Source organism: Chiloscyllium punctatum, chromosome 22 (assembly GCF_047496795.1).
Source record: "Chiloscyllium punctatum isolate Juve2018m chromosome 22, sChiPun1.3, whole genome shotgun sequence".
NCBI classification, from domain to species: Eukaryota; Metazoa; Chordata; class Chondrichthyes; order Orectolobiformes; family Hemiscylliidae; genus Chiloscyllium; species Chiloscyllium punctatum.
The window spans coordinates 53,226,986-53,253,370 of NC_092760.1; the positions used below are offsets into that span (position 1 = coordinate 53,226,986).

Consider the following 26,385-nt stretch of genomic DNA (forward strand, 5'->3'; position numbering starts at 1 on the left):
TGTGATATATTTACTGGAAAGATCCTTGCTGCTAAGAAGCTTGTGATTTTATTTTCTTTTTGTAAATAAAAGCGAATGCAATGTTGTCTCTTATCTCAAGAGGGTTGGAATATAAAAGCAGAGATGTACTACTAAGACTTTATAAAGCTCTGGTTAGGCCCCATTTGGAGTACTGTGTCCAATTTTGGTCCCCACACCTCAGGAAGGACATACTGGCACTGGAACGTGTCCAGCGGAGATTCACACGGATGATCCCTGGAATGACAGGTCTAGCATATGAGGAACGGCTGGGATTGTATTCGTTGGAGTTTAGAAGATTAAGGGGAGATCTAATAGAGACGTACAAAATAATACATGGCTTTGAACAGGTGGATGCTAGAAAATTGTTTCTGTTAGGCGAGGAGACTAGGACCCGTGGACACAGCCTTAGAATTAGAGGGGGTCATTTCAGAACAGAAATGCGGAGACATTTCTTCAGCCAGAGAGTGGTTGGCCTGTAGAATTCATTGCCGCAGAGTGCAGTGGAAGCCAGGACGCCAAATGTCTTCAAGGCCGAGATTGATAGGTTCTTGTTATCTAGAGGAATTAAGGGCTACGGGGAGAATGCTGGCAAGTGGAGCTGAAATGCGCATCAGCCATGATTGAATGGCGGAGTGGACTCGATGGGCCGAATGGCCTTACTTCCACTCCTATGTCTTATGGTCTTATGGTCTTAAATGTTAATAAATAACACTGTAAAATGCACATTTTCTTCAGGAGCTGAAGGAGACAATTTTGCAATTTTGTTCCTTGAAAGTGTATTAATCGACCATATTTCACAATTGACATTGCCAGGTCTCCTAGATCCACACCGTATCTCCAATATTAATTATAATTAATCAATTCCTTCTCTGGTAATAAATATTTGTTCTAATAAAATGACTACAGTATCCTAATTTCAGAATGAATGTTTTTCTTTAGTGGCTGTATTTGACAATAACTATTTGTGTTGGTCCCATCCTTGACTATCATAAGATTTGCTGGTTAGCTGTGAGCAAACACTTCTAGTTTCAATAACCTCTCATGAATGGAAAAGACTTCCCATCTAAAGAATTCTGCAAAGAATCATTCGGTGCAATAATCTCAATCATTGAATGTCTGTTCTGTCATGTAATTAACTTTGTCAAAATATGTGGTATGTTTGTTTCTTTTTGTATCTTCTGCTAATTAAATTCTTGGATTATTATCCCATTATTTTCTCACTGTAAATTGTACATCACTAATATAAGACATTATGAAAGGTACTTGACCTGAAATGTTAACTGTGGTATATCTCCACAGACAGCCTGCCAGTCATGCTGAGTATTTTTGGCATTTTCTGTTTCTTTTTCAGATTTCCATTTTCCCCAATATTTTTCAGATGCCAGTAAAAGCCACAATTTGTTCAAGGCTCCTTTCCGATTGCACACCTTATTTCTTGCAGGATTTTGCTGTTGCCAACCAGAAAGGGAATGTGATACAGGGAATGTGACATTATTTTATTGACATACATTAAACACTAAACACAATCTTTGGGATTGATTTATATCACCATTAGTGTTTCTTATGTTGCTGTGATGTGTTTGCTGAAAATTAGACTGATTGCTTTAACATGACATAACAGTTCTGTTCCTCCAGACAGCAAGTGCTGGTAACGGTTCTGTTCTTATCATTCTTAGCTCCTCCAGACCACCTTTTGTTCCATTACTACCCTTTCACCATTATCTCATTTGTCATCCTGTCTTCCAAATATATTGCAGATGTTCCCCTTTTTTTATTCTTCCCTTTCTCCTCCCTGCCTCTGTACTTGAAATTTGTTGCATCAATAACCTTTGCCAATTTTAATGAAAGGTTTTTGACTTGGAATGTTAATTCTCTTTCTGTCTTCGTAGGTACTTCCTGATCTACTGGGTATTTCTAGTGTGTTGTTTTTATTTCAGATTCTTAGCAACAGAGTATTTTGTTTTTGTAATTATTGCAAAAACTACAATATTATTCAACTTAATGCATTCATTTCCATTTGCAGGAAACTGAGATTCCTGTAAGATGCCTTCACAGCGTGCCACTGTCAATAATGCTGAATACAAGGTGGTACCTCACACCAGAGTTGATGATGAATTTGCTATTCGGGTATGTGGGTTATTTTAACTCTTAAACCTTTGGATTAATGTGAAAAGCTTTCTCCAGCTATTTTGATTTTTGTCATATATTTTTCTCATTTGGAAAAGTAACACTTTGAATGGATAAGATGTACACGATTGAGTTATACATAACGTGGTTTCAAATCCTTTTCTACCAAATGGGTTATTATGAAATGGACTGAAATGTTAAAGTATTGCGAGTAATAAAAAAATTTTTTGCAGACAAATGGGTGAGATAATGCAGTATAAAAATTGCTTGATATTAATTACAAAATTGTATAGACCCCTCTGTACAGCAATAAGTGATCAGCTTGTTAGTGCTATGATTAAAATGAGCAAGCACCAATTTAAGATATTCAATGCATGTAACTTGCAGTACGCATGGAGCTTTTAATAGATATGACTAACATTAGTCTTAAAATCTGCAAAAGCTTTTAATGTTTTTTTTTGACTGGGATTATTTCCAAAGTTATCCTTTTTGTTTTCAAATTTTAAAAAATGACTTTCCCTAAAACTTAGGTTATACTCCTGTGTATGGATGAATTTCTTTTCTCTTTGTTCAGAATATATTCAAGTGTTGGTTCATTCTCGTTTATTTTGACAAACAGTGTTGTATTACTAGAGTAGAAACTATGTATAAATTTAAATAGAACAGTCATAAACTTGTGTAACTGGTTCAGAAGCAGCAATTTTAATACTACAAATACTCAATTGATTTTACGAAAAGGGCAGTTTTCTTGAAGTATTGAACTTTGAAAGGAGGATTATGATGAAAGATAGATATAAATTTCTTTTGAGTTATGATTTTAACTAGTGGTATGTGAGTGTTTTTTTGTGTGAAGAGGTTTAGTAATTAACTAGGTCAGTCATTTTAAAATGGTATGTGTCTGACAGCAGATAACTAAAGGCATTCTAGATGGTTAATCATAATTTGTTTATATCGTGAGTTTTATGACAGGAAAAGGAAAAATTTGATGCCTTAATTTAGCAGTACCTGGATGAGCAAGTTAGTTTTCAATTTAGTTAAAAGCTTTAAGTTCAGTTCAAGTAAGACCCAACTGAGGTCAGATGTTAGAATAGCTTCTCTAAGACAAAGGCGTTTGTTCTGAACAATTAACGGAATATTACTTCAGTATAAGGATTTCAGTTGTGAGAGCAAAGGTTTTGAAGCTCTCAGGACCAAACTGGAAAGAAGCAATTGAGTTAACCTATTTTTGCTAGGAAAAAAAAAATCTTTTTTCTTCTAGATTTTGATTAGATGGAATATATAACAGTAGATTATTCAAAATCTTCAAGTTTATATTGAGAGAGTTAGCAAATGGATTATAGGTTCTGAAGAAAGGTTGAGGGAGCCAGCACTTTTCTCATTGGAGCGAAGAAGGATGAGAGGTGACTTGATGGAGATGTACAAGATGATGAGAGGCATAGAGTGGATAGCCAGAGACTTTTTTCCCATGGTGGAAATATCTATAATGGGGGGCATAATTTTAAAGTGATTGGAAGAAGGTTTAGGGGAGACTCTTTACACTGAGTGGTGTGTGCGTGGAATGCACTGCCAGCAATGGTCAGAGTCAGATACATTAGGCACATTTAAACGACACTTGAATAGGCACATGGATGATAGTAAAATGAAGGGTATGTTTGTAGGTATGAAGGTATGTATTTGACTGGGAAAACTATTGTTCAAGTACTTTAGAGTTCAAATACTTTGTCCAATGTGTGCAGGAGGGTTTCCTGACACAGTATATAGACAGGCCAACAAGGGGCGAGGCCACATTGGATTTGATACTGGGTAATGAACCTGGCCAGGTGTTAGATTTGGAGGTAGGTGAGCACGTTGGTGATAGTGACCATGATTCGGTTATGTTTACTTTAGTGATGGAAAGGGATAGGTAAATAACGCAGGCTAGAGTTATAGTTGGAGGAGAGGCAATTACAATGCAATTAGGCAAGAATTAAAATTCATAGGTTGGGGAAGGAAACTGCAGGGGATGGGCACAATTGAAATGTGAAGCTTATTCAAGGAACAGCTAGTGTGGATCCTTGATAAGTATGTACCAGTCAGGCAGGGAGGAAGTTGCCGAGCACAGGAGCTGTGCTTTAGTAAAGGAGATGAATCTCTTGTCAAGAGGAAGAAGGCGACTAATGTTAAGATGAGATGTGTGATGGCTCAGTTAGGGCACTTGAAAGATCCAGGAGGGGACTTGATAGGATCAAGGAAAACCCTAAGGCTTTCTATAGGTATATCAGGAATAAAAGAACAACTAGAATAAGATTAGGGCCAATCAAGTATAGCAGTGGGATGTTGTGTGCAGAGTCCGAGGGGCTAGGGGAAGCACTAAATAAATGCTTTTCGTCAGCATTCACACAAGAAAAAGACAACGTTGTCGAGCAGAATATTGAGATACACGCTACTAGACTAAATAGGATTGAGGTTCACAAGGAGGAGATGTTAGCAATTCTGGAAAGTATAAAAATAGAGAAGTCCCGTGGGCCAGATGGAATTTATCCTAGGATACTCTGGGAAGTTAGGGAGGAGATTGCCTAGCCTTTGGCTTTGATTTTTCTGTTGTCATTGTCTACAGGAATAGTGCCAGAAGACTGGAGGATAGCAAATGTTGTTCTCTTGTTCAAGAAAGGAGTAGAGACAACCCTGATAATTATAGACCAGTGAGCCTTACTTCGGTTGTGTGTAAAGATTAGAAATGGTTATAAGAGAAAGAATTTATAATCATCTAGAAAGGAATAAGTTGATTAGGGATAGTACACACAGTTTTGTGAAGTGTAGATCGTGCCTCTCAAACCTTAATGAGTTCTTTGAGATGGTGACCAAATAGGTTAATGAGGGTAAAGTGGTTGATGTGTATATGGATATCAGTAAGGCATTTGATATGGTTTCCCATGGTAGGCTATTGCGCAAAATACAAAGGCATGGGATTGAAGATGATTTAGTGGTTTGGATCAAAAATTGGCTAGCTGGAAGAAGACAGATGAGACAGATGGTGGTGGTTGATGGGAAATATTCATCCTGGAGTTCAGTTACTCATGGCATACCGCAAGGATCTGTTTTAGGGCTCTGCTGTTTGTCATTTATATAAATGACCAAGCTGAGGGTATAGAAGGCTGGGTTAGTAAATTAGCGGATGACACGAAGGTCGCTAGAATTGTGGAAAGTGCCGAAGGATGTTTTAAGTTACAGAGGGACATAGATAAGCTGCAGATCTGGACTGAGAGGTGGCAAATGGAGTTTAATGTGGAAAACTGTGAGGTGATTCACTTTAGAAGGAGTAACAGGAATACGGAGTACTGGGCTAATGGTAAGATCCTTTGTATTGTAGACAAGCAGAGAGATCTTGGTGACCAGGTACGTAGATCCTTGAAAGTTGCTACCCAGGTTGATAGGGTTGTTAAGAATGTGTTAGCTTTCATTGTTAAAAATCACACAACACCAGGTTATAGTCCAACAGGTTTAATTGGAAGCACACTAGCTTTCGGAGCGACGCTCCTTCATCAGGTGATAGTGGAGGGCTCAATCCTAACACACAGAATTTATAGCAAAAATTTACAGTGTGATGTAACTGAAATTATGCATTGAAGAATTGATTGTCTGTTAAGCCTTTCATCTGTTAGAATGCAGTGATAGTTTCACTTCTTTCATGTGTAAATCACAAAACCTTTTTTTAAAAAAAGTTGCATTCTCGGGTTAGCTGTTAACAATGGTGATAGCTAGACAATATGTTGAAGGTGTTGGCCTCCTGTGTTCTCTGTCTATGCCATGATGTTTAGATTGATTCTAATCTAAAAAGTGAGATAACGGAGTTTTACATAAATTCATGCAGCTTTTGAGCTCAGAGTTCTACATGAATGCATGCGGTTTTTGAGCAAAGTAATCCTGCAAGTATAAATTCACCCCACAAAATATATGTGTGCATGTGGGTCTTTGTCTGTCTGTGTGTCTGTCTGGGTTGGAGGTTGTGAGTGTGAGAAAGTGTCTGTGCGTGTGCAGTGAGTGCATGTGGGAGTGTGTGTGTCTGTAAGGGTCTGTGTGGGTGTCTGTGTGTATGTGTGTCCATGTGTATAGGAGTGCGAGTGTGTGAGTGTGTGTGTAGGAGTATCTGTGTGCGTGTATAGTGCAATGGTGGTCACCTGTAATGTGACATGAACCCAAGGTCCCAGTTGAGGCCCTTCCTATGGGTACCGAATTTAGCTATGAGCCTCTGCTCGGCCACTTTTCTCTTCTGCCTGTCCCGAAGTCAACCTTGGAGGATGGTCACCTGAAGGTCCGAGACTGAATGTCCTGGACCACTGAAGTGTTCCCCAACTGGGAGGGTACCCTCCTGTCTGTTGATTATTGTGCGGTGCCCATTCATCCGTTGTCGTAGCCTTTGCTCGGTTTCCCCAATGTACCATGTCTCCGGGCATCCTTGCCTGCAACGTATAAGAAGGACAACGTTGGCTGAGTCACATGAGTACCTGCCATGTACAAGGTGGGAGGTGTCCCCACGCGTAATGGTGGTATCTATGTCTACACTTTGACATGTCTTGCAGCGCCTACCGTGACAGAGTTGTATGGAGTTGTCCTGAGAGCATGGCAGCTTGCTACGAACAACGATCTGTTTGAGGTTTGGCAGTTGTTTAAAGACAAGTAGTGGAGGTGTGGGGACCTTGCCCAACTTTAAGAGCATTAAAATGGTCATTGGATAGGCATTTGGATGAGAATGGAATCGTTTAGATTAGATGGGCTTCACATTAGTTTCACAGGTTGGCACAGCATCGAGGGACGAAGGACTGATACTGCACTGTAATTTTCTATGTTCTAGGTTAGTTAGGTTTTAGAATAGGATAAAAGGTCAGCATGACATCGAGGGTTAAAGGTGTCTGTACTATGCTGTACTGTTTTAAGTTTAGATGTAGAAGCAGGATCTTATAAGAAGGCGATACTCAAAGTAATTGTTCAACACTTAGAATTAGATGCAAGGGAACCTGAAATTGAGATGTCACATAGAGAATTATTTAAGCTACAATTAGAAATGAAAAGATTAATGTTGGGGAAAAAAGAAAGAGAGGAATTAAAGAAAAATGTGACTATGCAGAAGATGAGAAGAAAAGAGCAATAGAAAGGGGTATAGTTAATGTCAGAACAATTGGAGAATGTATCGGATATTCAAAAGTCATCAGATATTGGAGGTGTTTAAAAAAGATAGCATAATATTCTATCTTCCTGAAAAATATCCAAGTGACTTACAAAAGATGTCATCAAACTGTAAATTGTTTTTTTTAACAGGTAAGGAGAAGAAATTCTTGGCTCTTCATGAAATTAATGTAGGGAATGTGTTACCTATAAAACAACATTTACAGACTCAATCCAGAGAGATTAATTGATCAACATCATGATGGACAATTAAATTACTGAACCATGTCATATGGTTCAGTAGCTCCCCTATCATGGATCTCCCCTATCATGTTGGTGCAGAAACTGAATAGGTTGCAAAAATTTTTTTTATTACATTGACTTTGCGATAATTAATAAAAGTGAAGTTAAATCCTAATTCACAGCTGGAGGACTACATTGAAAGAAACAGATTTAGGCATTTATTTAAACTAAACTGGACTTACTGAAGGGATATTGGCAGGTCCATTGACTGATGGAGCCAGAGAAATATAAGCTGTGATAACACTGGATGAACTTTATTAATGCAGAATCATGCGATTTGGAATGAAGGATTTACCAGGAACATTCCAATGATTATCTTTAAAAAAGCAATCTTTTGAGGACCATGCAACTGTGTGATTTATGTTTACAGTTTGGTTGTGTTAATCCAAACTTGGGAAGAACATTTGCACCCTTGGCAACTGTTCGGCTACAGACAAAACAATTTGGCTATAAATCTAGCTAAGATTGAATTTGCCAGAGTAAACATGACTTATTTGGGCCAGACTGTGGGATATGGTGAAGCACCACCTGGAGAAGTGAAAAGAAGAGCTATTTTGGATTTTCCTGTGCCGAGGATGAAGCACAAAAGTTTGTAATACGTTATAACAGTGGTTTTTATCTAAAGTTTGGTCTGAACTTTAGTACTATTGTTGGTCCTTTAACAATTTTTTTACTAAAAGCAGAAACCTCAAATGGGCAAAGAACATCAGAGTACCAACCAAGCCAGTTTTAGGAGTGCTGAATTAAGATAAGCCATTCAAATTAGCTGTTGATGCTAGCAGCATTGGTGAGAGTGCCACTTTAGTTGATGATAATAAGATGAATATTAAATGGCCTATCAGCTATTTTATGGGAAAAAAACTGACCATATGCCAATAGAAGTATTGAATGATAAAGGCATGGTGGTTCAGTGGTTAGCATTGTCGCCTCACAGTGCCAGCGATCCGGGTTCGATTCCACCTTCAGGCAACTGTCTGTGCGGAGTTTGCACATTCTCCTCTTGTCTGCGTGAGTTTCTGTTGGGTCTCCAGTTTTCTCCCAAAGTCCAAAGGTGTGTATCCATGCTAAATTACCCATAGTGTCCGTGGGTGGATTAGCCATGGGAATTGCAGGGTTACAGAGATACGGTAGCAGGGTGGGTCGAGGTGGAATGCTGTTTGGAAGGTCAGTGTGGACTCGATGAGCTAAATGGCCTGCTTGTAGAGAGTCTAAGGAGATATTGAATCTAGTGTTGGCTCTGCAGCATTTTGAATTATACACCAGCAACATTGGGAGAATCTTTTTTTTAATGGATCTCAATTTTTTGAGTTTGTTTTAATAAGAAATTTCAGGTCAAAAACTTGCATTTTTTACAATGGAATTTCATTCTCTAGCCATACAATTTTAAAATCATTTACTTGCCTGGAAAAGACAGTGCTGTGATGCAAGTGGTCTTATTGTATAATTAGTGTAAATATTGTATTACTGATTGCGACATAGAAATCATGCCAAAAACAATTTGTAATAAATAAGGTAAATATCTCTATTCATTTTTCTTTGCTGGGAGCGTATGATGTGATTTATATTAATATCTTTTATTTATTAATACCTTTATTTCAGTTTAGATTTCAAACCAGTGTTTTTTTGGGGGGAAGAGGATTAAATTTAAATTAACTAGGTCAGTCTTTTTGGAACTATGATTTGAAATTTCTTTCAGAGAGCTGATTACTGAAGATGACCTGGAGGATTATTGGAAGTTAGTTTAAATTTTGTGGGCTTTTCTAGCAGAAGGAAAGAACATTAAGCCATGAGCTTAACAGAATCTAGGATGAGCAAGTTTTTGTTTGAATTTATTTAAGCTTTTGAATTAAATTAAAAGGAAATCTGACTGAAATCAGATGCAATAATAATTTCCCCAACACAAATGAGTTGGTCAGAAAAAAATTGGGGAACATGTTATCTCAGTGTAAGGTTCTCAGTTATACGAGTCAAAGAAAAAGACTTTGCAGCTCACAGGACCAGAACTGGAATGAACCAGTTGAGTCTACTGTTTAGATAGGGAAGGAACATTTCTCTGGGTTTTGATTATCTATAAAGTAATGGTGTGGTGAATAAATAGGATTTTGATTTACCAGGTGTTTGAAATATTTAACATTGTTATAAATGGAGATCCTGGTTTGTTTTATTTCATTTTTATTTCTTTTGCACAGTAAACTTTTAGTCTATTATTAAAACCAAACTTGCAGCTTTGTGCATGTATATTTTAGTGAAAGACTGCTATGCTAAAGGAAGTAAGGGAATTACGATCTACCAAACTAGATTTCATTTTCAACTTGTTCAGGTGTTAACCCAGATCAAACAAAAAAGCAAAATTGAGCATTTAGCACATTATGTTATGGTGCAAGTATGATTGAAGTGTGAATACTATCCTCTTATTTTTCATAATTTTGGTTGTGGACAGAAATGGGAAGAGTGCTGTTTAAAACACCACGATTGCAGAAGAGATTCTAGTACTTTTTAAAAGCAAAGTAGCAGCACTTACTTAACTCAAAGGGGAAGGTTAATGGCAAATGAATTGGAAGCAGGGATTGTGTACAAAGGGAGATTTGTCTGGCAACATGTAGCTGATAGAATAGTGATTATTTGTTGATCATGAGGCTCTGCCTGTCAACATCTGCATATTTAGCTGAACAGCTTGCGCATGAACAAGAAAGCCAGAAAACTGCAGACCTCTGGAAAGGGAGGTGATGTCTTTACTCTGCAATAAAAATAATCTATAAGCTGAAGAAAGCCAGTTTATTTTCTCTCACCAGTTATTGTAAGCTGTAACTTTAAACCATTAAATCAAAGATTTTATAACTTGTGAACCTGTTGCTCTGTATGCAGCGAAGTCTACTATGTAGAAAAATCTTGCTGCTTTATGCATGAATTATAAATAAACTGCCCTTGTGAAAGTTGATTAAACCTATTTATAGGTGCAACATCACTTATCTGACCCATATTTTAGCTGTTTCCTACTTTTGTCTATTCAACACACTGCCAAAAGAGAGAAAAAAAATAGTTGCAATTATGTTGATTTCAGAAAATTTGTATAATAGGCAATGAAGTAATTTTAAAGTATAGTTACTGTTGTACTATTCAGTGTAAGTTGAATCTACAAGGTCCCAGTGACAATAAGATAATGACTGGATAGATTGTTTATTGTTAATTGACGATGAAATATTGTCCAAAACATCCTTGCACTTCAAATAGTGAGTTGGGGTTAATTTACTTACACCTGGAAGGGAAAGTGGAAGCTCAGTTTAAAATAAGATCTGAAATATGGCATCTCCCACAAACAGTACTTACTGTATATTGTACTGAAATCTCAATATATATTCTGTGCTCAAGTATTTGATTCCACAAAAATCTCTGTGACAAGCGATTTTGTCCAATTGTTGAAGAAAGCTATATGTAAAATTATAGAGGAAAGAGCATCTAAAGTGAATAATTTTTAGTAAAATATTTCCATATTTTGATTCACGCATGATATTGAAACCTGCAGTGATAATAACACTTCTTATAGCTGGACAACAGCCAGTGTCAAAATCTGGCCACTTCTCGTATGTGGTGATGACTTTGGATAGCTGACCACTTGAGGAAGGTGATAAGGACCTTGGATTAAGAAAGTGCTATCAAATGAGTTAACACAACCTGTAAGCTGTGATATAACTCAAATGAAAGAATATTGATGGAGCAACTATGGGTGCCAAAGTTCTGTTGTAAGCAGTTGCATGAGTGTTAATGATCTAACCATTAAGATGACTCCTCCATTTTACTGTATACTTAAATATATCTGTATATTTTTCACTGTACTCCTGTACTTCTGTGACAATAAAAGATATTTTGTATAAAAAGTTAAGAGTAATATTTTCAGAAGTGTCAAAACATTTTGAATGGAAACCTACCAGATTTCATCTTTATGTAAGGCACCTCCATCAGTTCACTAATAAAAGGCATCCAGAATGCTCCACTGAATTCAATGCAATGGCTTAACAGTCAATCCATGTGCAGTAATTGTAACGGGTTCACCCAGGCTTACCTCATCGAGTATGAGTTCACTAATTGGACCAGATTATCAGCCCCAGTCAGGGACCCCTGTCTGATAGATATAAACAGGAGCGTCAGAGGTTCTGCTCACAGAGCTTGCTCTAAGGAAGCTGGAGCAGTGTCAAGGACTCTCCACGTGTAAAATAAAGGGTGACTTGATGACAGGATACCAGCCTCTATGAAGTTTTTTTTACCAGGTATGCTCCTAACTCTCCCCCCTAATTGACTATCTCCAGGAAAGCATAATTTTGGATATTATTCAATATATAATGGCTAGATGTGCAGAGCTCAAACTAAAACCTAAGAAGTAGCCCAAGATTGAGTAAAATCTTTCCAACAAGTTACTATTTATTGAATGTATCATGAGGAGCCTTAAGGTTAAAATGATCATTATGAGTTATACAAATTTCCTTTATGCTATTAATACAGTATAGCAATACGAGACGGAGTTTTCAATATACTATGTATTCTTGTATTTGAGTTGAGTTAAATTTTTGTTCTGTCAGCAAATAATAGCATATTGTATGAGTCTATTTACCTTTTGAAACTTTTTTTTCAGCAAATCTATAATTTTGGTCAAAGGCTGGGTCAAGGCAGCTATGGGGTAGTGATAGAGGCCACACATAATGGCACTGGCAAGAAGTGGGCAATCAAAAAGGTCAATCGGGAAAAGGTAAATAATGTTGATTATCATCTTTAAAGCTGAATTTAAGTTCAATTTTAATACAAAGCTGAATTAATTATAATCAGAATGGTAACTGGAGGGAATTTTCTTAAGTTTGAAACAAATGGAAATTACTTAAATGACATTTTCTGAGAGTAAAACACTTTTAGATCGTACTCTAAATTTTTACTTAAATTCGACCAAGTAACTTTGGCATGAAACCTGTGTGTTTCTATAAACCAAACTCAAGCTTTAAAATCTTATAGTTTGATTTGTTAATCTAGAATGTTTTTTATATATTTATATACTTTGACTGAATTAGTTCTTCTATTTATACAGGCTGGGAGTTCAGGGGTGAAGCTGCTGGAACGAGAAGTCAGTATTTTAAAGCAAGTGGACCATGAACACATCATTCATCTGGAAGAGGTGTTTGAAACACCCAAAGTAAGATATATTTAGATTTGCTCAACATTCTTGAGCCATTTTATTTTGCAAATGCTATATTGTATAACTTTCAAAATATGTAATAATTTGCATGACTTCCTCTTTGCTTGAGCAAGTAATAAGCACTTAGATCTGTTTGACTTTTTTCATTCATTCTTTCATTATTGTTAATCAATTGTATAAAAATGACCTTGCAATATTTATGAATAAGAATGGATTAAATGTCAATATTTAAGTTGCTTTTTCGGTAATTTGAAAATAAATAGAAATATGGTGTTGTGCATTTAATGCTCATCTAGCTCAAAATAACTGTGACCAGCATGAAAATTTCACAAGTACTTTGGGGTCAGTTTTACAAGCATTAATCTGCTATGAATCTCTTTTAAGCTCCCAGTCTGTCACACTACACCCCCTTGAGCTGCTGCAAAGTCTCCCCCAGGCATCCCCAGCTGCAGAGTCTTTCTGTTTCTCTGGCTTCTATTCTGCAGCATCTACTTTGCTATCTCTCCCATATCTTCTAGCCTTTTGCCTTCCCTGATCAGGCTACATATCTGTCATCATTATTTACTCCCTCTTTGCTGTGCCCTCATCCAAGAATTTTGTTCTTCATTGCTGTCCTTTTCCCCTCTTTCTACTTCCTTCCTGGTTACTTTTCTTTCTGTCTCAATTAACTCCCTTTTCAATTTATCTTTATGAAATGCTATGTATAAAGATTTTTTCAAAATTGCAAATCAACCCAATTAAGTTATATTGAAATAAAGAAGTTAGTTCATATGTTACTCATCTGATGATGCATTTTTCTCATTGCTCCAGTGGATTTAAATGAAATAATTAATAAAGGCACATCCAATTGCTGATTAAAATAAAATAGTTACACCATCATATGCTTTGAGTAAATTTTTACCTTCACATGTTGAATGGTAACCTGGCGTATTGTTCTCACTTTGCTGATCCAACCACTTGGTTTTCATTTTGATTTCAGAGATTTTGCTACAATTGGAAATCCACTCTTCCACTTTTCTGTCCAAACACTATCTTGTCAATTTACTAAAGTAGATTGTCTTTTGAAACTTTTTTTTTATTCATTCATGGAGAATAGGTATCATTGGCTGGGCCAGCATTTATTGCTCATCGCTAGTTGCTCTTGAGAAGGTGGTACTCAGCTGTCTCCTTAGAGCAAAAAAGTTGAACCCACATGGCCACGAGGACTGGGAGTTCCAGGATTTATTAGATAATATCGTGGTTGTAACAAAATTGAAACTGAGCTGGGCAAATGAGGTAACATTTGAAGCTTTTGCATCATCTTGCTCTCTTAAAGTTTGTTTTGTCAACACATCTTAGACATAACTGTGATTTTGGCTTACTTTCGATTGTGAAACTGGCATGTATCTGTTTGAGAAGTGATTGTGATATTTACTTTTGATCGTGGTTGAGTTTTTTGCCCTGGGTTTCATTAGATGACCAAAGAAACTGTTCTTGCTGAAAATTGCTAGTTAAATAGGGATCAATAGAGTGCCATTTTAGTTATAAATTTCAGAAAAAAAATGTTTGTATATGTCACTTTCTTGCCTTTCCTATTTTATAATGAAACAACATTTTTTGAACTATCAGTGGAAGTGATGGAATTGATGTAGTAATTGCTTACTTGTTTAATTAAGCAACTGTAGATTGTGACATTTTATACTTTATTTATAACAGAGATAGACTGGACCAATTCAGTCATTCCAACTAATATGGTTACATGCATTTTAAGCTCTCTAAGAACAGCATTTATTATTAACGAGATGCCTGGGGTGGGGGGGTACAATCGCCTTGAACAAAACATATCATCATTTAAAAAGAAACCAAATACTTTGATAATGAGGACTGTAAGAGCTCCATAATAGGTAACATAATTATTGGCTTCTTTCAGCGGGTATACTTGGTGACAGAGGTCTGTGAAGGTGGAGAACTAAGTACAGTCCTTCATAGAAAAAAACGCTTAAGTGAGAAAGAGACGAGACATGTGATTCGAAGCCTAGCAAGTGCAATTGCTTACCTACATAAAAATGGTAAGAATTCATTGCAGGAATTAAGAAATTACCATGTACTTATGGTAAGTAAAATAGCCATTTTATAATTCTAAATTATAAAATACATAATATGTATTCATTTAATGAAAGCTTATAGTTCCGGTAGTAATTTTAAAAGAAATTATTTGCAATAACAAAATTATTGAATATGACTACTTAGGAAATGGGAGCAGGTATGGATCAGTGACCCCTCCACCTTGGTCCTGGGGCTGATCTGCCTCAAATCTATTTTTCTGCCTGTTTTCCATATTTTTTGATTCCCTCGCAGATTAGAAATCTATCTATTTCAATCTTGAATATATTTCATATTCTAATGGAGCAACACAGTGACATAGATATTTCCAAAGATTTAGACCCCTCTGATTCTGACTCTGTTTCTACCTAAATACATCTCTTCTAAATCTCTTTTGTTTCATATAGCTCATCTTTCGTCATTCCAAGCTACACATAACATGGGTCAAATAATCACTGGAGCCCTATGCACTTGTACAATTACAATTGTAGTAAGTCTTCCTGTTCTTCTATTCCATTCCCTGGCAATGAGACTACTATGTAATTGAACTTCTTGCTATTTCCTTGGTAAAAACCCCATGTGGAGTTATGGCAGTAGGGTGAGATACTTTACAGATGGTCAGTGCAGACTTGATGGGCTGAATGGCCTCTTCCTACAATGTGTTGGGATTCTATGATTCTAACTTTGTTCCTTGTATGTCTCCACTATCTCTTAGCATCAAATTTTAAAAGTTTCACACCTTTTAAAAAGAGATCTTAAAATTTTATTCACCTAATAAAATGTTAATGGATCAGAAATGCAGAATTAATGAAATATATTTTATTCACTTGTTTATCAGTCTCAAATTTTGCTATATTTATGCCTCATGTAATATGACTAAAAATAGAATATCAAGCTATTACGGCATTGCTGTTTGTGGTATCTTTCCTTATGTCTGTTGGCTGTTGCATTTCCTAAATTTTAAACTTTCACGATACTTTTAAAATAGTTTTCTAGCTTTGAGACGTCATGAAGGTAGTATAAGGAGTCTTTTAGTAAGTCACTGGTGACCAGGGAAATTTTACTAAAGATAACATATCTGACTATCATAACTTGGCTTGCAAAGTCTTGGTTGTTTTTGCACTTTTGAGTTTTGTAAGTAGTTGAATCAATGGTGATCGCATGTTTTTTCACTGACTCTCTGAAAGATTTCTTTTTGCTGTGATATTTCTGTCTCACTTGTCCTATGGTTTCTCAGTCAAATTTAAAATTAGTATCAAATGTAACGTGTATGTCTGTTAGAATCCCAAGTCAGGCAAATAGCAATTTATTGCTATTAATACAAACAGTAAACAATATGTTAAAAAAACCCATCATTTTATCTGTCGAGAAATATTGCTGGAACACGTTGTTGGTTTTCCTCATTGTTCTAAGTTTGTTGCACTCATTCTATTATTTATTGGCAGATATCTATCAAAGTGAATCCTGTTTTGTTATACTGCACATTACTCTTTGTCTTCCCTAATGCGTTGTACAAAATTAACATTGTGTGAAGATTAGTTTGCTGTAGATGGGGCATTGTATTAGAAATTTCAGAATATTTTGTAACATAATTGCAATGTGATTTCAATTTTGATTGAATAACCAAAAGGTTGGATACTACCATTTTTACAAATTTGAATTGCACCAAAATATACCTAATATGCCACATCATTGAAAACACCTCTACATTACAGTGGAAAACACACCTGGTTTGTCATCTTAAAAAGATTTCTTGCTGGGTTTACAGTTTTCAGAGAACGTTAATTTTCTAATACCTAGCCAAGTGTCATTATTTATGTGAGAGCCTTGAATGTGGAAATCCGAAAGCTACTTGATAGTAGAGACCATCTGAGCAAAGTGTAACATTAAAGACAGGTTCAAATGAGGCATTCAGGAGGTGTTGTTTCTATTTAGGTAATCTTCCAATGTGCTGGATTACGGAGAAAAGGCAAGGCATTGGCACGAATTATAAATGCTCAGAGAGCCAGTACAGACATGTTGGCCTGAACAGTCTCCTTGCATACCATTAAAATTCTGAGATTCTGTAATCTAATCTCAATCTATAGTCACATATATGCCCTTCTTCAACAAAAGTCAATGACAATCAGGAGGAGGAATATTAGAAATATAACAGCCATTTGCAACTAAAAAGAGAACAAGTTTTAAAAGGTCTGGTCTATACCTAGGAAATAATAATTCTTTTATTTGATGTTATGGTGTTCAATATTTTAAAAGGTTGGAGAAACTTGTAAGTTTTAAAATTTTTATTGTAGAGGCCCAATTAGAAATATCTTGGGTACAGTGAGCATGGGTGTTTTTGAAATATTCAATTTCAAAATAGTAGTTGCAAAATACATTGACCCAGACATTCTGATTGCAATAGAAGCATTGGACCTGGTAGACTGGAGTTGTGTGGTGATGCCTGCAGAATCCCCAACACAACATATTCCATTGAAATTCTTTCCCAATGTGTACTCTTCTGCATCTGAAATCTTCTGAAATAATTTATTAAAGTTGGATAATTTGAAGAGTTGAAATAAAATTAAGCTTGATGGTCACTCAGAAAAAGTGGAGATTTAAAAAGCTACATTAGCTCCTTGATAACTGTTAAACTGAACCTCTATTATTGCTGGAACTGATTCCACATCCCACCACCCCCCCCACCCCCATCCCCCCCCTCCCACTGCCATAAACACCTGAACCTCTACCTTGCAGCTCGCAACAGCCCTTGGTCCTGCCTTCTAGTTCCTGTACTCTCTCCAGCCCAAACCAGCACCTGACCTACCCTAAGAATATCCATTTACATATCACTCTACTTCGCTCACCCACTTGGAACCCTACACCCTTGCCACATTCTGTCACCGTCAAAGTGAGTTGATACTTTGAATGCCTGAAATTTGGCAACTAGTATCATAGAATAAGGGTGTGTTTGAACTGCAAGATCTTAGGCTAAGTACATCTTTCCCCATATCTCCGATGGGCTCAAATCTGTACCTGTGGACTTTAGCATTGATAAGCTGGTCTTTAGCTGGTGTAACTTTACCTCCTGTTTGAGTTAAAGGTTCAGATCTATTCTAGAATTTGGGTAGGTAATCTGGAATCTTCAATCCACTATGTTATTAAGTAGGTGTCGCATTGGATGTTGTGCTATTGTTTTGGTGAAACAGTAAACCCTGTGGTTAAGGCTAATGACAAAGATACCATAGAATATTCTAAGAGCAAAGAGTTACACCGTATCCTATTCAATATTGATCCCTCACCCAGTATCACAAAAATAGATTAACGTTTTGTTCATCCAGTGGCTGTTTGTGAGATCTTGCTGTGTTTGTTTACATAATGACCCTTTCTCTATTTGATGGCTAACCCATTTCTTGGGAAGTGCGTTAGGATGTCTTCTAGGTGGAAGAAGTTAAATTCGTTTTTTCTTACTTTGGGTCCAATTTAAAGTACTTATTAAGAAGCAGTGTCTGAGAGGAATTATCTATGTGCTTAAATATGTTAAATTCAGCAGTTTACTTACATTGCATATGTACATTTTGAATATTATGTGGTCTTTCTACAGATATTGTCCATCGGGATTTAAAACTGGAAAACATCTTGGTTAAAAATAATGAAAGCGACAGTGAAATTGACATGAAACTGAACATCAAGGTAAATGGCATCAATTGTGGAATTAAATAGTTGTTAAAGGTCTGTTTCTGAGGTAAATAAAAACCAGTAGAACTTGGATGCTGTAAATCAGAAACAAAAACAGAAGTTGCTGGAAAACCTCAGCAGGTCTGGCAGTATTTGTGCAGAGAAATCAGTTAACATTTTTGGTCTGGTGACCCAGAGTTCAGGGCTTTTCCAGCAACTTCTATTTTTGTTTCAGTTTCTGAGATCATTGGTTTGTTTCTTTCTGGCAGCATGAGAAGAACTTTTCTGGAATGAGATAAGTCTTAGAGTCTGCACATGCAAGTAATAAACTTTCAACTGCCTCATGATTTTAGCAGAAGTTGAGAAACCTGATAAAAATCATCCAGTTTGATTTCAATCATTTCAGAGCATGGATCGAGTAACCAATTTTTTTAACATTAGCTAAAGTACCAGCAGTTTCCATGCTGTGACACTAACTCTGTCATCTCTCAACTTGTGTTTCTGTGCTGTCAGGCAGTTTGTTAACAATCCCCAGAAACTGAACATTGAGAAGATTGAAGTTATTGTCTTTGTCTAAGACCACAAGCTCTCTATCGTTTCCAATGACCGCGTATTCCTTTTCAGCCACTTCTTCAGTCTGAGCCAGACTGTTTATAGCTGCAGATTTTTACTTACTGTCAGGATGAGCTTCTAATACTGAAAATGTATTGCTGGAAAAGCGCAGCAGCACATTTTCAGCTCTGATCTCCAGCATCTGCAGTCCTTACTTTCTCCTATAAGCTTCTAATACCACAGCAGCTGTGCCACATAGAGTCCTGGTTTCTATTCATCTTCAATTCAAAGTTAAATCCACTTCAATTCAAAATTCAATCTAACATATTTAAAACACCTTTATTATTTTGCTGCATGTAACTTCTTCCTGCTCTTCAAAGCCCTTCCTCTGCTCCTCAACTCTGGCCTTTTGTGCATTGCCCTTTAAAATCACTCCAATGTTGAGAACTGCTTTTGGCCATTAAACTGTCATTCTCTGCAATTTCTTCCCTACCTAAACATTTTATGCTTGCTGATTTGCATAAAGGAATAAAGAGTTGTATATCCAAATAAATTAGGAGGCACAGCTTGTGGAAATGGGAGCAGATGTGAGAATATCTATGGCAAATTGAATCCAACATTGGGAAATATTAAGTTTAGGTTAGCTCAAGACAAGTCCGGAATATTTTCTTAAGACTAGATCTGTGCAGGTGCAAAACAATTGAAGTGCATTCGTATACAAATCAATACAAGATAGTGCACAGGTGAATAAGAAATCAAAAAGGTTATTAAAATGTTGCCTATCCTCTGAAGGAGATTGAAATTCAGAAGTGAGGGAGCAATTCAAGAGTCTTTCTCAGATACCATTTGTGTATAGTTTTGGGAACTGCACCTGAGCAAAATTAAATTGGCCATGAAAAGGGGTATAGCACTGATGGATTTGAATGCTAATGGGGCTAAAGGAATGGATTTATAAGGAGAAGTCTGATATACTTTGTAGATCTTTGAGTTTAGAAGGCTGGGTGGATGAATTCATTGAGGCCTTTAAAATAATAATAGGGTTTTCTAGAATAGATACAGAGAAACTATGTCCTTTACTAGAGGAAACCAGAATATGGGGGGGCATAATTCTTCAAATGAGATCTACGGAAGTCAGAAGTGAAATCAAGAAGTTTTTATTTTACATATGCAGTAGTAGAAACCTGGAATGCTTTATCTCAAAAGATTGGATGTTGATTCAGTTGACATTTTGTGACTAAACTTAATAAATGTTTCAAATAAAAGCAAAATACTGTGGATGCTGTAAATCTGAAATAAAAATAAACAATGCTGGAGAAACTCAGCAAGTCAGACAGTATCTATGGAGAAGGAAACAGTTACTGTTTTGAGTCTAGTATAGATGAGTCTCCTTCAGAACAGTTGGATGTTTGTTGGGTATGAGTAACAAGGACTACTGAGCAAAGAGGGATAAATGGAAGAGGTACAGATCACCATATTCTCTAATAGAATGGCACAATAGTTGTGAGGGATGGAATGATCTCGTCTTATTGATCACCCTTAGGGAAGCATGGTGGCTCAGTGATTCGCACTCTTGCCTCTTAGAACCAGAGACCTGGATTCAATTCCAGCCTTGGGTGACTGTCTGAATGGAGTTTGCATGTTCTCCTCATGTTGGCATGGGTTTCAGCCGAGTGCTCCAGTTTCTTCCCACAGTCCAAAGATGTGCGGGTTAGGTGGACTGGCCATGTTAAATTGTCCTGTAATGTCTAGGGATATGCAAGTTAGGTTGATTGGCCATGGCAAATGCGGGATAATGGGGGCTGGATTCCAGTGGGATACTGTTTGGAGGGTTGGTGCAGACTCAATGGGTCGAATGGTTTCTTTCTGCAATTAGGGAGTATATGATTTTGTAATTCTATGTTTATATCTGCTTGCATGAACTTGTTTGCTTTTGTAGAATTTTCTTGAGCCAATATGGCACAGAATGAGGGAAATTAGTTCATTGTCTCCATGGCTGGCTCTCTATAGAGCAATTCCGTCAATCCAATCTCCCTCTTCACCCTCTAGTCTTGTAAATTTTCCTTTCAAAAGTTTCCTTTCAAAATCATTTATCATTGCCGCCTCAATTATGTTATCATCTCTGCCTCATATGCAGCTAGTTCCAAGTCATTACCACTCAGTGTATATAGAAGTCTCCTCCTCATTGCTTCACAATCTTAAAACTATGTCCCTTTGTCTTTTAAAGCATCAGCTAATGGGAAGTTTTTTTTATGTCTATGTCATTTAAATCCATAATAATTTTGCATATCTCCATTAAACATCCCTTGTTCTAAGGAAAACAATATTAGATTTTCCAACGTAATCTTGTAGCTAGAATTCTTTATCTCTGGAACTATTCCATCAACTTATCTGTATACCTTTTCAAGGACACACATCCTTTCTAAAGTGTGGGGTGACCAAAAGTTGTAGTTGTCTATTTTGACCTAATGGGAGCCTTGTAAATGTTCAACATAATATTCCTTCTTTTTTGCTTACTGTGACAAAAGTCTATGCTTTCTTTAAAACTATTTTAAATACTTATCTCTGCCTAAACCTTTAGTGTTTCTCTTTAAAATCTCCTTTGCTTCACTCACTTCTTTGTCTGATTGCACCTTTTGACAAAAGTGCCTTTTGTCAAGACAGTTTTTCTGTACCAAAAATAAGTGCAGGCTAATGTTTTCTTGTTTTGAATGACTTGCATCTAAATTTATATACCTAAGTTTGCATCTAAGTTTATATACCTGTTGTGTTATGCACATCAATTCTTTTCATTAATATTTCTGATTGAGTAAGCATTTTAGGAAAGGTTTTCCTGGGTTTGTGATCAGATGCCCACAATAATTGGGTGCAGCAAATCACAGAAAATTGACCATGTCATTATGCATATTCACAAATACATTGTCTCATTTTTCTCCATCTAAAATTATGAAAGTAAATGAGATATATTTCTGAATAGATGTGTATTCTGACCCATGCAGTTTGCCATTTTGAGATTGTTCAGTATCCATTGGTATGAGACCTGAGGGAAAATCTGTTAAATCTGTAGTTATTCATTTGCAATGGTTTTAAATTCACAAACTAGCTCCTCTTCTTGTCAGAACCAGTAATGTAGATGGAGTGTTATGTGTTCTATCTAGATTTCAATTACAAATTTATACAAATTTAAATAAATTAAAATTTCTCTGACTAGTCAGTTTTAAGCATGATCATACAGTAATGAAGAAATGAGTTCTGCTTCATTGGCAAAGCATTTAAAAACCCCCGGGTCTCAAGACAAAGATTTTGTATTTGTACTTTAAACAGTTTCCATTGTCAGAGGAGCAGTCTTTGACAGGTAAAAATACTTTGTAAAGATTAAGCTTGTTATCATCCATAATGGAAACTCTACAAAGATTTGTCAGTGAAACACCTTGCTGAAGAATTCACTTAATGGGAGAACTGTAGAAAGTTGATACTCAGAGAAATGCATTGCAGTGTATTCCATGCTATGTTCTGCAATCCATTCTAAAATGTTTTCTTTACCCAGGTAACTGATTTTGGACTTTCTGTACAGAAAGGGGGTGTTGGTAGTGACAAGATGTTACAGGCAACCTGTGGAACTCCTTTGTATATGGGTAAGCAATCTGTTGATGTTTGCATGTGTTTCTCAGCAGAAGTTTCCAATTAATATTTTACTTATAACCAGTGCATTTACTACCTTGTACTATTTTGTATGACTAGAAAATAAAATACAAAAAACAATTGAAAGCTATAGTTGTCGTAAAATGTCACTTTTGGCAAATATATTCCATAATGTGTTATATTTATCACTATTATTTCCCAGATTGAAGTAACTGAGACAGAAATAAGTAAATATTAACACGAACATGCACTTTCCATCATAATTCTGTGTGGCATCATACCTTGTTGGAGAGATTCCTTTTGCACAACAAGGCTTTTAATGGCCTCAAACAATAAAATTTAAAGCTGCAATCATTAATAGTTGACATTTTTCCATAGAAAGCTTGTTAGAACACAATAGATCAAAATTTTGCAAAAAGTTATGCTGAATGATAGCATGCTTTATCATAAGGAATAGAGACCATTCAGTATGTAGGAGGAAATATTTATACTGGAGAAAAATGAGGGCAGATCAGGACAATGGAACTAGGTTAGTCTTGCTCTAGCAAAAGCAGGAGCATTTATGTTGTGCACATTTGCCCCTTCTGTACTGTCAACATGTTTTGTTCAATGGTTAGAAAATTTCATTCAGATGTTTGTGATATTGCAATCACAAAAATGTTATTTTTGATTTCAGACCCCAAAAGTGTTTTGTTACATAATTGTTCTCACATCTCCAGTTGTTTATTTTTAATCTAATGCTGTTTAAAAAAAAACTTTTCTGATATCACCAAAATAAAGGGTATTGTCAGTGGAAAATTGAGAGTTTACTTTTGCAATACATTAGTGAGAGATTATGCACTTTCAATCACATTTTCTATTATATATTCTACATAATGAAAGATACGTGCATGTTGCCTTTTAAACATATTCACTAACATAATGTCTCGTGGCATTAGCCTATTTCTAAATCCTCCCTCCTTGGCAGACCCTCAAGGTTGAAGATGATTTGCTTCCACCTGGGTTGTGGGTTTTGCAGTGATTGAACAGTCCAGTTCTGGAACTGGAGGCTCTGCCATTAGGGCAGCTGGTGTTTGAAGAGGTGATTGGGTGGGATGCTCTGGATCCTGCACACTGTTTCTGCTGCTAGTGTTTGGCCTCCACGTGCTCCATTCGGTGATGCTCAAAGTGGTTGTGCCTTAGGGGATATGTCCACTCCAGTTTGTGCTCCAGTGCCTCAATACTGTGTTGCTGGAAAAGCGCAGCAGTCAGGCAGCATCCAAGGAGCAGGAGAATCGACATTTTGGGCATGAGCCCTTCAGGAATGAGGAAAGTGTGCCAAGCAGGCTAAGATAAAAGGTAGGGAGAAGGGACTTGGTAGAGGGGCGTTAGAAATGCGATAGGTGGAAGGAGGTTAAGGTGAGGGTGATAAGGTGAGGGTGATAGGCCGGAGTGGGGGTGGGGGGGCAGAGAGGTTAGGAAGAAAATTGCAGGTTAGGAAGGTGGTGCTGAGTTCGAGGGTTGGGACTGAGACAAGGTGGGGGGAGGGGAAATGAGGAAACTGGAGAAATCTGAGTTCATCCCTTGTGGTTGGAGGGTTCCTAGGCGGAAGATGAGGCGCTCTTCCTCCAGCCGTCGTCTGGCGATGGAGGAGTCCAAGGACCTGCATGTCCTTGGTGGAGTGGGAGGGGGAATTGAAGTGTTGAGCCACGGGGTGGTTGGGTTGGTTGGTCTGGGTGTCTCAGAGGTGTTCTCTGAAACGTTCCGCAAGTAGGCGGCCTGTCTCCCCAATATAGAGGAGGCCACATCGGCCACACCTTCCTAACCTGCAATCTTCTTCCTGACCTCTCCGCCCCCCCCCCCCCCCCAATCCGGCCTATCACCCTCACCTTAACCTCATTCCACCTATCGCATTTCCAACACCCCTCCCCCAAGTCCCTCCTCCCTACTTTTTATCTTGGCCTGCTTGGCACACTTTCCTCATTCCTGAAGAAGGGCTCATGCCCGAAACGTCGATTCTCCTGCTCCTTGGATGCTGCCTGACCTGCTGCGCTTTTCCAGCAACACATTTTTCAGCTCTGATCTCCAGCATCTGCAGTCCTCACTTTCTCCTGGAAGTGGACACTCATGTAACGCCTGTCCTGTCAATGGATGTTCAGGATTTTGCAAAGCCAGCACTGGTGTTAACTCTCCAGGGATATGTGGTGTCGATATATATGGTTTGTGTTTCTGATGTGTACAGGAGGGTGAGAAGCACAGCTGTTCTGTAGATGATGAGTTTGGTGCTGGGTTTGAGGTCTTGGATTCTGAAGACTTTGTTCCTCAGGTTGTACTGGCTATACTGGTGCCCAGCTCTGCTGACAGCCGAAAGGAAAGTCACTTGTCAATGACCAAGAGGCAGTCAACAATGTGCTGGAGAGAGCACTGTGGGGACCTCCTCGACTAAGATGCAGTCTTCGAAGCAAATGCTCTCGACACCATCCCACCACCATTGCAGCACACCTCCAGTACAGTGCAAGATTTGAAAAAAAAAACATTTCACAGCTGAGAAACAACAGGCCTCTGGCATAGATGGAATCCCCGATAACGTACTACAACATAGCAGAGAGGCACCGTTGACACAAATCCATGACTAATTTTGAAATATTATACAAGCGTTTGACTGAGATGATATTCGCAAGCAGCAAATGGCATGTTCTGATAACAAGTGGCTTGATTTTTGCTACGAATGGAGGGTGAGGAGTGTGGTCTTGATTGGGAGGGGTTGGGTGGTGTGAGCTAGGAAATTTCCCAGTCCACTGCATCTAACTTTCTAGAACCCGTCATGCCATTCCCCGCCTTCCCCCAATCAAATGGCAGCATTTTCACACTGGAGAGGGGGAAGTGGGGTGCAGGGTAGAATTAAGACTGGTACAAATTCCCTGCTTTCTCTGGAATTTCATCCCTTTTCCTTGCTTATGTTTTACTCCCTCTTGCTGTCAGACCTTAAATCCCACTCCCAATGCATCCATGTTAAACCCACCCACTCATTCCCTTATTGTGCTGTGTCAACCCAATGTCAACACATACCCTTTCACCCCAATGGCCCCTCATGTCAACTCCTGGAATCTCTATGTCCATTTAATGAGTATATGTTTTGCACAGAACTAATGGATTATAACAATGGAATGCATAAAACTTAGGAAAAAAAATCCATCCATAATTCTTTTTTACAAAAGCACACTAGTGTTCCTCAATCTCCATTTAAATGTCAATGGAACATATGATTTAATGTTTCGATGATAACATTGTAAGCACTTCACACACTTAGTTTTCTGGAAATAAGCATTAAGACATCAACAGAAGTATTTATAGAGAAAAAGAACTTATTATCACCACATGTCGATCAAACAAAATTAACATTTTTGTCCAGTTACATAAACAACCTCCCTGTCACATAATCCTTTTATAAATTTGACTTCTCAGCATGTATAATGTACAATTATATAGATTGCTGGGTGCATGACAAGGAAGGCCCATTAGTTGTCATTCTGGTGGGGGGGTGGGGAAAGGGGAGGTTGGGGTGTGGGGCACAACATGCAGTAGGAAGAGGTACACACCTGTGTGAAGCGTTTTGAATTTGACTTCCAAGAGATTCCTGAATCTAGACTGTGGATCACGAGTCATGCAGAAACTGGCTCGTCTGCACGAAAATTGCAGGGGCT

General features: G+C 37.5%; 1 protein-coding gene across 7 annotated transcripts in view; it reads left to right on the forward strand.

Moving 5' to 3' along the window:
* stk33 (serine/threonine kinase 33) overlaps window positions 1-26,385 on the forward strand; it is a 196,192-nt gene that overhangs the window by 103,983 nt on the left and 65,824 nt on the right. For all 7 annotated transcript variants that reach the window (XM_072592337.1, XM_072592332.1, XM_072592333.1 and 4 more), the window contains 6 exons: window positions 2,045-2,148; window positions 12,221-12,334; window positions 12,665-12,769; window positions 14,682-14,820; window positions 18,438-18,526; window positions 22,608-22,695. In XM_072592337.1, the coding sequence (XP_072448438.1) occupies window positions 2,065-2,148; window positions 12,221-12,334; window positions 12,665-12,769; window positions 14,682-14,820; window positions 18,438-18,526; window positions 22,608-22,695 (619 nt within the window). In that variant the 5' untranslated portion in view covers window positions 2,045-2,064. The remainder of the gene's footprint in view (window positions 1-2,044; window positions 2,149-12,220; window positions 12,335-12,664; window positions 12,770-14,681; window positions 14,821-18,437; window positions 18,527-22,607; window positions 22,696-26,385) is intronic.